This window comes from Malurus melanocephalus, unplaced genomic scaffold (genome assembly GCF_030028575.1).
Source record: "Malurus melanocephalus ecotype Western Australia unplaced genomic scaffold, MMel_1.1 scaffold_115, whole genome shotgun sequence".
NCBI lineage: Eukaryota > Metazoa > Chordata > Aves > Passeriformes > Maluridae > Malurus > Malurus melanocephalus.
The window spans coordinates 503,787-518,826 of NW_026623347.1; the positions used below are offsets into that span (position 1 = coordinate 503,787).

Below are 15,040 nucleotides of genomic sequence, written 5' to 3' on the forward strand. Positions count from 1 at the left end.
ATCAGAACAGCTACACACTTCAGGTAACTATTATTTTTAATATGTAACTCAATATTGSCTAGACCTGGAATTCTAGAGATCTGTACTCTCATTTACGAAMGATAATAGTTTTTCATGATTTTGGGGAAACAATGGAATCCTAGAATCCCAGAATGGTTTGGGTTGGAAGGGACTTKAAAGACCTTCCCTATCCCAGRTTGCTCCAAGCCCTGTCCAGCCTGGCCTGGGACACTTCTARGGATGGGGCAGCCACAGCTTCTCTGYTGCCACTACCCATCACACAGAAAYCTAAATCCAGTACCACCTCCACTACTTTTCCTTTTTTAAATGCACCTATATGGAGATTCTATGATAAAAGCAGAAAAAATATTAAATTAATCATCCTGAAGTACAATATTAAGGAAGAGCAGGAATTTTACCAAATGTTTTATACCAAGATCTGTGTTCTTTTTAAAAGAGAAATAATATGCAGGACAGAATGAGTTTTTTGATGGTAAACAAAAGACTAAGTAAGTCTTCTAGAGAATCTTCCTAGGAAATTGAACCACACCTTGAGTTTCTTCCAGAAAAACACAAAAAATTTTTACAAGTCACAACAAACAGAAAAGAAATGTGAATCTAACTGTTCAATCAAACAGGAAAGAGGAGAAAACCAGGGATGCACTGTATATAAGCACACAAAAAAAACAAGTCCAAAATAATATATATACACACACACATACACATACATGTATGAATATACACAAACACATATATTTCATGTGACCTAATGTCAAAATCCTGATGTCCTTTATGAGCACACATTAAAAAAAATCCACAWGTGAAAAGTAGCTGCTTCTGTAAGCTGAGTGAGCATGTTTCACATCATGTTTTTTTGTGAAAGGAAGTGAATACATACAGTTTATTTAATTAAAACTGAAAATAAGKCAGAAAAAGGAGACAACTCTTCCCCCTCCTTCCCAGCTTCCATTTAATATCTTTCCTTACATAAAAAGGTGTCARAGGATGGGGTTTAGATGCAAGGGTTTCATTCTTAAATAAGGACTGTAATAGTCAGTCCCACCTCCCACTCCCACTCCTCCTTAGTAATTTTTAGTACACACTTTGAAGCTTAAAAATTACCCTATTACATAAAGAATTTAAGAAAAGAAGCTTTCATTATCATTCAAGGTAAAAGTGATTAAGTCAGTGTGAATTCAAATCAGGTCCTGCAGGCTCCCCATGCAGACTTCCCTGCAGTGACCCCAATCACTCAGCACAGAGCAGTTTGCAGGACCCATCCCTCACACTGTAATTTCACAATTACTTTGAAAGTCTCTCCCATCCATCTCCAATGCAAATCTGCCTTTTATCAGCCTTTATTTTTTTAATTATGTTCAAAAAATCTCTTTTATTGTGTTGAGTTGCAGCAGATCAACTCCTTAACACTGCTCCCCACAGGAGTGTGAAAACTTTAAGGCCAGCACAGGCAAAGGTGAGGAAACAAGGARTTCAGGGAACAAAAAGATGGGATAACACCTTTGGAAGTGGCAAGTTATTCTGAATTTTGGAACTTCACCATTAGAATATTGCTTTTTAAACTCTAACTAGGAGTGCTGGTGTTCTACAAGCTGACACCTGCTAATCTAACTTCAGCCTAAGGACCAGCTCTCAGCCTCAGTGCACACTGMTGTTTACTGCTGGGAAGGAACCCACTGATTCCCTAAATTCAATTGTGTCACTCAGCAGATCCATGTTGGCAGTCCAAAGTCAGGACACAACAGAACCAAAGCAAACATTTCTCAAGCTAGATATCAATTTTTTTGGTACCAACAACAGTACACAGTGAGCCATCTTTTATACTAATARTAACTGCAAATGCCTGATCAAAATGCACAGGCTCCTGATTTGATCCAGTAAGCCAAATTGTAGACAGATGTTTTAGTTTCTCTCACCTGCACTTGAAGTCACAGGATCCTGCAGCCAGCAGGACRTTGTTGGGGTGCCAGTCCAGGCTGAGGACAGTGGAACGAATGGGCTTTTTAATGTGCTTGCTCACCCACCTAAAATTGAAACAAACCAAAGAAAGATATAAAGTTCATTATGGACATATTTTACCCGATTCCCACAAATCTTCCTCCGAAAGATTACTCCTTGACTAAACACATCAGTTTTGGAAAAAACTTCCTGTCCAAATCTTACACATTCCCTTGTGCAATCCTGAACTTGAACCTTGAACTTTATGGTTAGCTTAATTAAACTTTTAAATATTCTTTAACAAACTCATTAAACATCTATTTCCTCACCTAAGTCATATTCTCCTTCAAACTAATTTTCATAATGTATCAGATAAAACTTTTGAGGTGAATTTTGCACAGGAATTGCTGGTCTCTTCCCCCCAGAGAACACAAGGTCAGCTGTGACAGTGACACTAAGTTAAGCAGCATTATTTTCATGGATCACCAAGTACAAATCCTTCTCCAGCTCCTTCCAACGAGTTTTATAGTCACATTTCTTGCCTATTGACTTTTCTACTGTTTAATAATACAGTAACTATAAAACACAACAAGAAAATGGAGGGACTGCCAATGATCCAACCAGTGCATTCATCTCAATTATCTGCAGTGCAGTGCAAAGTGGTCCTGCTGCTAAATGCATCAATAATGGCCTAAATATGTCTCAGCAGATTTAGTTTATCTGAACTATTTACAAAATAGTAATGAAATCTATTATTCACTTGATGGCCTTTGGCGKGATGGTGCTTTTTCTTTGATTTTACTTCCATCAAGCACAAGTTTTAAGGATCAGATTTTTAAAATTATACTTCTTTAGCATGTGGGGTTTTGATTCTTTTGCAGACAAGTGAGGCAGAGAAAATATTGATAAATGAATATGCTGGAAAACATAAAAGTCCAAAGCAATATTTAAAATGTATTTTGCAGATGGTGTCTATTTTTTTTCATCTCCACATGGCAGACTGCACACAGAACACCTGTGTTTTTGTGCCTGTTTATAAGCAAGATACTGATTTCACCTACAGACGATACAGCAAATGTAGCTTTAACATGTGCAGCTACAAAGGGAGAAGATCAGAAACATTAAGTTTAGATGCCAAAGCRAGAAAAATCTTAATGGTGGAAATATTTTTGTGATATTCCTGCATGAAATCTATAAACTGTGATGAAAATATATGACAAAATGTAGAACAGGTTGATGGCAAGCTCAAACAMCTTCAAACAGATCACCCTGGAGATGTGACAGACTCAAACCTCTAATGACAAGAAATGGCCCAAAATAATAGATATGGGACACTCAAGTGAGGATTTCTTCATTCATTCTGGCATGAGGTGAGGGAAGGAAGTATTTATCTTTTTTTAACCATACAGTTGTAGCAAAAAAATTTTTACTTTGCAGAAATTCTTGCACTTTTAGAAAAGCAACATATGTTTATGGTAGTCAGGCAGAACACATCCACGCCAACTTGTATTGCCTGAAAATATGCAAAGTCAAAGGCCTTTTGGTACTACACCAGAGTGAATAACAGAGGGAACCTTTTTCCCAAAATGTACAAGTCCACAAAAGAACTGAGGATGAGGCCATCCCTCTACATTCCCTTAYTATTTGAGGAATCAGTAAAATAGTAAACCTGTTACTTGCATTAAMCACCAGGCTCAGCTTTCCCGTGCAGACCTTATAGATATAAAAACAGCTCACCAGTCATTTTCAGACTCAAAGTAGCACACAGATATGAGTCGAGCTCCACTTCCCACAGCAAATTTGTTCTCCAAGGGAGACCACTTGACAAAGGTGGCAGCACGGTTGATTCTCAGGATGACGAGGGTGGGTTTCCACACGCCATCCTTCTGGCTCCACACGTAGGCGTTGCGGTCAGCGCCGCACGTCACGATGCGGTCACTTTTGGGAGCCCAGTCAATACCTGGGAGTGAAGAGTTCACAGGAATGAATCTTCTCTTTATGCTGTTTGCTTTACATTAAGGCAAAACAGAGACCACCTCACAGCCTTCTGTTACAGAATCCAGAGTGGTTTGGGATGGAAAGGACCTTAAAGATCATCCAGTTCCAACTCCGTGCCAACTCCTGTTCACTATCCTAGGTTGTTCCAAGTCCTGTCCAACCTGGCCTTGGACACTTCCAGGGATGGGGCAGCCACAGCTTCTCTGAGCAACTGAGCCAGGGCCTCTTCACCCTCACAGGGAAGAACTGTTCCATATATCTAGCCTAMATTTCCCCTTTCAGTCTGAAAGTATTCCTCCTTGTCCTGACACTGAGCTCCTGATGAACTGATCACTGAGAGTTACTACTGTTATGTTATTCTCTTACTGTCTCTTATTCTCCAGGAGCCATTTCAAGCTGTTAGGGATATCTGTTTCTCCCGCTAGCTTTCATCAAAACTGCAGATCCCAAACTCACAGATCGCAGGGATTTGCCGGCTGAGGAAGCTCCGAGGGCTGGCCAACAGGTGGAGCTCTGCAGACTGGCCAAGGCCTGTCCACCAGCACCTCCCAACCTCTGACTTCAGCAAGACCGCTCTCAACAGCTGAAACGCAGCACTTCTAAAACTGCAAAACCTCTAACAACGTTGTGTGCTTGCTGCCAGACTGTAACCATGATCTGAAGTTTAGACAATAGGGKTTTTTTTTTGGCTAGACATTATCAATCTTTATGTACTGACAGAATCCTTTCATTTTTTCCATGCCTATTTAAGCTGTGCTACATGAAAGATTTACTGAGCAAAACCAAATTCAAATAATAAAATAAAATCTTTGATAAGGCTGCCATTGCTTCTTTCTCCTCCTTGGCAATGAAGGATGTTCCCAATTGGAAAGTCTTACGGGAATATTATTTTTCATCTTTTCTCTARCATCCTTTGGGATGCAGAAGACAATCCTCAACTCTCCTGCCACAAACTATTTGTCAGTGGTTTTCCATTACTACATTCAGTATTAAAAACATCTCTTAATCTCATGAACTGAAAACGGGATAAAAGCTATGGAAGGAATTTGTACAAATGTTACCATATTATTCTTATATTGTTTACTTTAAAATAGGTTTATACTTAAACAGTGAAGAGCTTGGTAGTCTGAAAGCACAGTTAGAGGAGTTGTAGCACTGCCTTCGAAAGAGGGGCCATTCTGCCTCTCTTTCCTTCTCTTACCAACCACTRCTCTGATCTATGCCAAGTTCAGATTTTTATCTTAGCAGAAATCTMAGCCCAGAGAGTGAATAAAGCTCTTCCTGTAAGGGAGCAGAGGCAGCTCACCACAAACCTGAGTCAAGAGAAGGACCTTGTCCCCTGTGATCAGGGGCTGGAGTGGCAGCAGCTGACTCACTCCTGTCAGGGGTTACAAGCAGTTTGATCAGTGGATCTCCTGTGTGTAACCACAGCTTAACTCCACTCTTTACAACCACCACAACATTTTGTATTCCAAAGGTACACACTGCACAGGAAAGCAGGGAGAGTTCTTTTCCCAAGTCATGAATATTTGGCTTCTAACACTAACAGGTACAAGTAAAATGTCTGGGGGGGACACATTTCATTTGTAAATGCAGCCCAAGTGATTCTTCACAAAGGAGCAGCAAYAATTGGGCTCTTGGACAGCAAGAATTGAAAAAACTGAATAAAGTTCCTGCAAAATGCTGTTTGGCAGATACTTCTGCCCTTTAGTGAGCTGAGAACAGAAYTTGCTGCTTTGTGCAAGTGCTTATATTAATTATTTTCATTTCCTCAGAGAATAAAGCCCCTTTAAAAATATCACCATGAATAAAAACCTCAGTAATATAAAAGACTGCCACAGGATAATCACGTTTTTTTWAAATAACACCTTGTGACTCACCATGGCAGCTCTTAATTTTCATGTGGATCTACAGATAGTCTGGGCCCGCAATAAATGTGCTCACTGATGGTCTAAGTCCAGTACTGACCACTTCAAATGTTTATACAGTCCCTAAGAAATGGTATTTATTGCTGCTAGAAACCACAAACCATCTCTTGTCGTATACTTGTTGAAATTTTAGTACTAACACTTGAAAGGGAGCAGCATGTATCACTGTGACACAACCAGATTACTTCAGTAGACTGAAAATGTGTTCTCATTATGTCATTATGGATGAAAAATAAGCCATAGATAAGAAAAAATGGCTCAGCAGCTCCACTGAAATGTCTGGAAATGAGATAGGGCTTTTCTTGCTAACGTTCACTGCATGCAGTCCAGAAAACTGCTGCAAGGCTCTCGCTAAGTGGGAATGCCAACCTATAAAAGGATTTATTTACTCAACACTTGCAGATTTCTTGTTCAGAATCTCAACTGCAGAAAACTGGGGGGATGGAAAACTTCTGGCTTAGCACAAACTCACCTGTAATGTGTCCATTGTGTTCCTTCAGCTCGTGAGCCTTCACCCACTGGTTCCCACTCTTCTTGTAGATGTGCACTTCATGGTTATTAGGGCTAATGGCAATCTCTTGAATGAAGAAATAAAACAATCCAATTGTACAGMAGGCTTTTTAATACCAAATTATATATTTGGAAAGACCTTCCCCATCAAAACCCCCTRTTCTCAAATTTGAGAGCATTATATGGGGTTTGTAAACAAAGAGCCAAAATCCCTGGAAAATCTCCAATAATTATGGACACAGAATCCCAGAATATTTTGGGATGGAAGGGACCTTAAAGAACATCCAGTTCCAACTCCTGCCATGGGCAGGGACACCTTCCATTATCCCAGGTTGCTCCAAGCTCCATCCAACCTGGCCTTGGACACTCCCAGGGATGGGGCAGCCACAGCTTCTCTGAGCACCCTGTGCCAGGGCCTCCCCACCCTCATAGGGAAGAATTTTTTCCCAAAATCCCATCTGACGCTGCTCTCTGGCAGTGTGGTACACATACCTTGGTCATGAGTACTCTGCACAGGAAGACAACATGTTGGAGCACAACAATCCACATTATATAGAAAACTGGTCCAAGAGGCAAAGGTTTGTGGAACACCAGGAARCCTCAATTACCACCTATGCCAGAGTTCCAGCAATGGGTTTAGAAAAGCTCAGATTTGGAAGACACATGCTTTTAGGATCACAAGTGGAACATCTAACAGGTAGAATTATGTGTCTGACCATATTTCCCCTAAATGTGAGCCAGAATATCACAAGATCAATAACTGACAGCGGAAAGAAAATTGCAATCAAAAAAAAAAATTAAAAATGAACTCATTACTTACGAGTACGGTCTCTGTTCCAGGCATGGCAGGTGATTGGCTCCAGTAGGAACTGATGTAGAGACATTCCGAGTTAGAGAGATTCCTATGTTGTAAAAAGTGAAAAGGCTGAAAGGTGTAAAATTGAAAACCAAACACTTCAAAATAATAGAATTAATAACACAAAGTTAACCTTCAACATTTACCAAGCATGTTTCAGTGCAGTGTTACAATTTATTTACAGATCACAATTTCCTCAGTAAATATATAAAGGCTGCTCAAGAGCTGCCTGTGTCACACCCCCAGATATTTTCAGTAGGATGATGGATTTTCATTGTCCTGCTTACTGTATACTCACAGACAAGAGAGGAGGTCCTCAAGAAATCTAATAAACCTATTAATTTTACTATGGAAATAGAACAATTTAAAAAATAAGGATCTAGGACAAAGCTCAATGAACTGGTTCAAAATCCTGGCACGTACCCAGGCTCACAGGCAGCACYACAACAAAATCTCCTTTCAAGAGGCCAAACTGATGTGTAACTGTGATCTGCTGATATATTATTTGAYAAAACCATTTATATCTATCCTAGGGAAAAATTACTAAGATTAGTAATCAACTAATTAGTAATTTCTTCAAATTAACTCTAGCGCTGAACTGCTTGATAATCAGGCTTTTGCCCCATGAGACTAAAACACTAAAAGGGCAAGCTGAATCACTGTAGTTTGTGAGTGTTTTGTTTTAAAAAGGCTAAATACCTACATTTTCTTTTAACTTATAGTTGTTAAAAGAGACAATGCTGAACATCTGCAAYTGGGAGGCACATCCATCCACAGTCACAAAGTTGTTTMAAATGTTTTTATTATATTWTCTTCCATYCATYTATGCTGCCCTYGGTTAATGCAGRACAYAGAATAGTATATTTTAGAAATTAAAATATTTTARGCATTAAAATRTAGCATTCTTTGTCTTGTATTAACCAGAGCAGCAAAAATGGATGGAAGATAACATCATAAAAACTCAAGGTCACCTGTAACAACAAAAACATGCACAGTTCAATATATCCAACTCATATTTGTCAATTCYTTTTGTATATTCCACTAATTTTCACACCAATTTACTATTGCCTGATGGATCAGAGCATTTTTACTCCCCCATGTACATCTTAAAAGAAGTATCTCTGTGATGTCATTCCAAGACATCCACACCCATTATAGCCTGGAATTACAACATACCCAAGTATGGCCATGTTAGCAGAGGGTGGAGACTTCAGGACAAGGTAGGAATTTAGAAGCAAACAGGAAATGAATGGCAGTCCAACAGAAACTCAGGAGTGAAAGACTGATGAGTGTGCTCTTAYGGAGCCTCAGGAATTACTATCACACCACCAGCTTAGCAAATATCTTGGAAGTGCTGAATCTTGGAGCAGAGGTGAGACAGTATTTCACCAATGCAAGTMACTGGAGAGACTTTTATTTAGTTTTATTTATTTTAAGGAAATCAAGCACTGTTATTGTAAAAATATGCAAATTATGGGCGCATTTCAAATGTACTTCAAATAAAACTTTTGTAAGTCCAGTTCACAATTTTAACCAGCATGGTTTGCACAGTTCTTATAATAATTGAATTCTACTAATCAAAGTATTAAAGACACACAGCCCAAAGCAAAGTAATGAATTGTTTTTTGCTAACGTGAAAATGTTGACATCATCTGGATTACCCCTGCCCTTGGACATCCATCAATTGAGATTCCACGTGTGAATATAAGCAAACCACAACTGGTAAAGTGCTTYTTCCAGGATCTTGCTTTAGCTCATGCCAACATTCAGTAGCAGCACATTTCCATATACAGGAAAAGTTCAAGAGCTGTTCCACCAACAAGGAATCCTCAGCCTTTGCTACTCTTTCCGAAATAAAATGTAAAAATATCCAATCTCCCCTCCCCAAGGAATGCAGCTATTTTGAAACACTTTCTGATACAACTTTGGTATTTTATTCACAGATTGGCATTACGTATAAAATATGGTCCCAGCCTAACTCCTAGTTCAGATATTTTTACTTAGCTGTTCCCAAAACCAACCCAAAGTTGTATGAGCCAATCCTTCCCCCTGATTGGGTTACTCGAGCTCCAGAACTGGCTACAAATGACTTTTTTCCATTTTGCTTTGGTTACAAACCCATAAAACACAACAGTGATGATAACCTCAAAAAGCTATTTCTGTCCCCTGATAGGTACAATGATATTTTCTTTGGGAAAATAAATCTTAATGAAATTTCCTTGTTATATTTATTCCTTACTAATACACAGACAAAATCCAACTCATATTGCACTAGGGAAAATGCTATTGGCTTGATGATTCTTGACAAATTAATAACCTCAGTGCCTTCCTGTCGTCCAGCCTCAGAATCTCACTTGGGGAAGATAGTGGTACGACTTTGTTACCAAAAATTTATCACAGCTCTCCCTTTTATTTCAAATGGAAACCAACTGGCTCTGAGTTTCAACAAAATATTTTAAAATGGAGGAAAAGTGGGAAATTTTGCACGTTTGTAGAGCAGGTGTTCTTTCAGTGCAAGGCCTTAAAGGATCAAGGTTGGGATGTACAGGTGATCTGCTGTCACCTCTCAATGGAGCAAAAAATATGTGGTGAAAGCCCATCCCTGGACAAGCAACCAGCCAGGACATGGACTCAGAAGGGGAGATGGAATATGTGCATGTGACAGCAAGAAARAGATCTTTTTTAATCCTTGCCTATTCTGGGAGCACCCACACAACTTCCAAACACCTGGATACGAAGCACCTGTGATGCAGGACATCATCCTACCACTGTCACTCCCTCCCAAGTCACTCAGCTCAGATTTCCCAGGGGGATGAACTCTCCTCGGGCACCTCCTGACACAGGACACCGTTAGCAGGATAAAGCCACCGGGATGGGGAAGGATTGTGGGCTGCGGCCCTGCCAATACACGGGCACGGCGGGGGCTATGTGGGGGCTGTAGGGGGTACAGCGGGGGATATGGGGGCACGGCGGGGGATATGGGGAGCACGGCGGGGGATATGGGGGGCACAGTGGGGAATACAGGCGACACCTCCCCGGCCCCGCCTCTCCCTGGCCCCTCAGGGCGAAGGGGTGAGCGGTGCCCATCGCCTCACCCTCAGCAGGGCGTCCCCAGCCCCTCCAGGCAGCGATGCTGCGGTGCCTCCCCCACGCCCTCCCCTCACGCCGGCGRGCCCGCAGGCTCCCGCCGCCCATCGCTGCCGCGGCCGGGACTCACCTGAGGCGGCGGGGGCGGAGCGGGACTCGCGGACTCTGGGCAGTCAACGCGACTCCGCTCCGGCGGCGGGAGAGGCCGAGGGGCCCGGCTCTGACACGGGCAGCAGGAAACGCGCTCCGCGCCTGCGCCCACAGCACCGCCCCACACACAAAGGGCGGAGCGGCGCCTGCGCGGCCCCTCAGGGCGGGGCGGGACCGGCCGGGAGCGAGGGSATTGACGAGGTACGGAGAGACTTTTTATATCGAGAAATGTGACAGTCAACGTGCCCCCGCCTCTGTGACCCCTGAACCACATCGCCCCTGAGCCACATGCGGCTCTTAAACGCCTTCAGGGGTGGTGAGGCTACCACCTACCTGGGCAAGCTGTTCTAATGGCTGGCCACCCAAATAGTGAAAAAAAAAAAAGTTGACATTTAACCTGCTCTAACATCTCCAGTGTGTCAACTTAAGGCCATTTCCTCCAATCCTCTCACTGCATGCACGGTAGAAAAAATTGGACCTCACCCCACCTCAGTACACCCCATCCTGTAGTCAGTCTCGAGGACAAGGAAGGAAAAGAGGAGGAAAAGGAAGGTATTGCAACCTGCTGGTTGTTTCTCCGAGGAGAAAAAAAAACAAAGGTCTGATTGTTAATTGTTCCCAGTAATTACTCGAAAATACAGAGGTGCCGCAATACTGGACACATACACCGGATTGGGGTCCCAACCAGCAACCCTCAAACCCGTCTGATAAAATATATCTCACAGAACATGCACTGCAAGTGAGAGATCACCGGTAAAATGGAGACAAAATACCAAAAATGTGAGAAAAAATAAATCCATGTTGGGTCTCCTTGAGATTAACCAAACCCAGTTCCCTCAGACACGCCTCATAAGGTTTTCTAGACCTTTCATGAGCCTTTTGCCTTCCTCTGGACAAGTTCCAGCACCTCAATGTCCATTTTGAAGTGAGGGACCCMAAACTGAACACAGCACTCAAGGCGTGGTGTCACCAATGCCARGTACAGGGGGACAATCACTGCCCTGGTGCTGCTGGCCACATTGTCCATCCCTGATGCCACTGGAGGGGACAGTGCTGCCCTGGAGCCAGGCTGGAGAGCTGAGGATGTTCAGCCAGGAGAAGAGAAGGCTCCAGGGAGACATCAGAGCCTCTTCCAGGGCCTGAAGGGKCTCCAAGAGAGCTGGAGAGGGGCTTGGGACAAGGGTTTGGAGTGCTAGGACAAGGGGGAATGGCTTCCCACTGAAAGAGGGCAAAGTTAGATGGGATATTGGAAATAAATTCTTCCCTGTGAGGGTGGTGAGGCCATGGCACAGGTTTCCTAGAGGAGCTGTGGTTTCCTGATCCCTGGAAGTGTTCAAGGCCACGTTGGACGGGGCTTGGAGCACCCTGGGATAGAGGAAGGTGTYCCTGCCCATGGTAGGGGTTTGGAACTAGATGATCTTGAAGGTCTCTTCCATCCCAAACCATTCCATGATKATGTGATTAAAGGCTGGAATATCAAAATAGGTGCAGTAGCAATAATTTGCCCTGCTCTTAATCCCCTTGAGAAATTGCATCCTCTTTGGGGCCTCATGGTTTTGCTCCTTCCAGCTTGTGAGATTTTGTGACCTCAAGTACAACCACAATGAACAAAAAAGTCWGGGAGAATGGGGAGAGATAAGTGACTTCCAGATATACTAAGGAGCAATAGAGTAGAGAGTTTAATTTTGAGTCTGAGAGAAAATAAACAATTTATAAGCATCTCAAAGGAAAAAAAAAAAAGGTGAATGCTGGCCAGTATGGCTTTGTCAGGAATGAATTGAGCCAATCTAATTTCCTCTTCTGGCAGCATAACAAGGATTGCAGATAAGGGCGAAGCAGTGTATGTCATATATCTTGATTTTTAGTAGAGTTTCTGACACTGGCTTGCAGGATATTCTAATAATAAACTGGGAAACCAGTCTAGATGATACTGCTCTAAAGGAATTGCAAAATTSGTTGAGGGAAGAAGTACTTAATATCAGTGCTTGTACAGGGAATTACCTGTGCATTATTCATCTGTGATGAAATAATGCAGTTAATGCATCTGAAGCTGAGATCAAGTTCAGAATAAACACAGTGGCAGAACCAGGATTCAAAATAGGATGTGGTTGAGCAGCAGGTGCACTGCTGTATACTTCAACACCATCAACTGCACATTTACACCCYGGGGAATAGGGCAGCTGCCTATGCTGCACGAAAGGGAAGGGATGTCTGAGGGTCAAAAACTGAACAGGAATAAAAAATATCTTTTTGCAGATGAGGTAAAAATCCCACAGGTCCATGAGGGTAAGAAAATACAAGTAACACACTCCTGTGTTAGAGCAGCAGGGCTAGTCCTAGGTTGTGCACCAGAGAAATACGGATAATTTGGAGAAAAAAGTGGCAATAATGATCAGGATCTTTGAACACTACTTCTGCCGAGCCTGTTGAGAGGACAGAAAACTGAGGGAAGATGTGCATAGTCTTCAAATAGATAAAAGGCTGCTGCTCTGAGAAAAGGAACAATATGTTCCCTTGTGTCCACTGGGTAGGGCGAGAAGTCATAAGCTAAGATAACAAGGCAGATCTGGGTAAAAAATTGCCAGTGTCTACTTTGAAGTAGTGACACCCTGTGTTAGGAACTGATTTGACAGGATGTAGGGCTGCCCTTAGAAGTTTTTGAGAATGGACCCGAAATATTTGTCAGGATGGCAGAAGTGCAATACGAGGTCTTATATTTAGGAAGCAGATGAGAGTTGATGGCCTCTGTCAGTGGTCCTGTGGCTGCAAGATGTGTAAGCAGTGCAGCCCTTAGTGGCTTAACAATAAAACTGGCTCAGCTGCAGGGATTAAAGACACGCAACTAGGCCGAGTAGGGTTACGTAACAGCAAYGAAATTACGTTTTAAGTACGGTTTTATGTTTACAAAATGACTTTCACCAGATGGAGGGAGAGCCTCTAAATGAGGAACTCTGCAGAGGTTTTAAGCATTAAAAGCTAAGACCCTGTTTCCAATGAMGMTTCCCCAAKAACTTTCCACCACTGCTCCTGCTGATACAATTGCGCTGTGCTAATCCAGGAAGGATGCCGATGTTTTTGAGATTAAAGCCTCAGAGGCAAGGCTGAACTGATCTTAGTGAAAGTGGTTTAGATGCAGTGTGACCTTAAGGTATGTATGGAAAAGATTTGAGCTGGGAAATCCCCATTCAGCTACAGGGTAGCAGCTAGTCAAAAAGAGATCTWTTGGAAGCAGGTAATTGGTGATGAAAAGTCATGCTTTGAGTGCATTCTAGGTGTGCATTGCCACAGGAGCTGTTTGCCTCTCATCTCATTTGAATTTGCTCTTTCTGTGCTCTCTATCCTCCTATTGKAGCACCCTCCGATGCCTCACGTCTTAAATTTGAGCAGAATAAAATGTTCTGCTTTCTCACCGGAACAAATTCAAGTTTTCCCCCCAATACAGTAAGTCTTAATAAGACTACGAATAAAGGCTATTGGTGAGAGGAATTACTTGTAAGAGATGACCTGGATCAACCTCCCATCCTTAATTTGAAAAATCCTAAATCTGTGTTAGCACAGATCCTTCACATGGTGTTGGATGTGTTCCATCTTTCCAGATACACCAGGGATGTATTATTTGCAGGTTTTTGAGTCTGACACACAGATAATTCTTTTGTCTGAAGATTCTTTCACACATTTTCTGTCCTCTCGTCTTTTCTCACGCAGGCCACTTGATATCTCAAACCAGTATTTTTTTCCCATACTGTAGCAATGTTTAAATGGGCAACTCTGGCACAGTACTCTGGAAGAAAAGAGGACATTGAACTGGTGTTGCCTTGATATCTTCTTAACTTTTCAAAACCTTGTTAAAAAAAGATGGTAGAAATGCTATACTGTTTAGGCCCATGCCCAGCAAACCTCTTGTTATGGGAAGAAATCACTTTTAGAAACACTGAGGTGCTGCCCTTGGTTTTTACCCCAGAGGAAGGAGATGGAATAGGAATTGGGTACTTGCTTTATGTAGTTTTGCTCCCTGTCTTCCCTGCTGTACTGTGGGAGTGTACAGAAATGCCCTGGGGTCCTGTGCCAGGATGAAGTTTTTTCCTAAGAGTGGTCYTGGCTGTGCAGTTTTGGTACCCTTGAAAAAAGATTTAGCCCTTACTGTGCATCCATTATGGGAGTAGARGGATGCTGCTCTTTTTCCCTTTCTTACCATTAGTGGAAACATCTGTACTGTCCATTAGCTGTTCCAGAAGTACCTCTGTGCCTGAAGAGACTTGTGGAATATCTCTGTTCCCTTTCACAGGGAACTGCGTGAGTCAGCTGGTGTTGAGAACACACCTATGTTTTCCTCATCTCCATCCCACACCCTTTTCTGCTCTAATAAATTCATGCCAGGTGGATTCAAACATGCAAGCTCCAGTTTCCCTGAGCCAGAGGAAGAGGAGAGGACTGACACAGAGGAAGAGGATTGAGACCCTGAATAACCTCCCCAGGAAACAAAGCCTGAAATGGTACCTGGTATGCGGTTTGTTTAGAGCCAATGGAGCCATGCATTTCTCCAGACTGGAGCATC

The 15,040-nt window shown here is 42.4% G+C and overlaps 1 protein-coding gene across 1 annotated transcript in view; it reads right to left on the reverse strand.

Annotated features, from left to right (window-relative positions):
* The window catches only part of ARPC1A (actin related protein 2/3 complex subunit 1A), a 13,398-nt gene extending 2,797 nt beyond the window's left edge, over positions 1-10,601 (reverse strand). Inside the window, exons 1-5 of the mRNA XM_057369798.1 lie at positions 10,466-10,601; positions 7,213-7,294; positions 6,355-6,459; positions 3,694-3,916; positions 1,935-2,042 (exon numbers count right to left, since the gene is read on the reverse strand). Of these exons, the coding sequence (XP_057225781.1) occupies positions 1,935-2,042; positions 3,694-3,916; positions 6,355-6,459; positions 7,213-7,276 (500 nt within the window). The 5' untranslated portion in view covers positions 7,277-7,294; positions 10,466-10,601. The remainder of the gene's footprint in view (positions 1-1,934; positions 2,043-3,693; positions 3,917-6,354; positions 6,460-7,212; positions 7,295-10,465) is intronic.
* Positions 10,602-15,040: the final 4,439 nt, after the last annotated feature.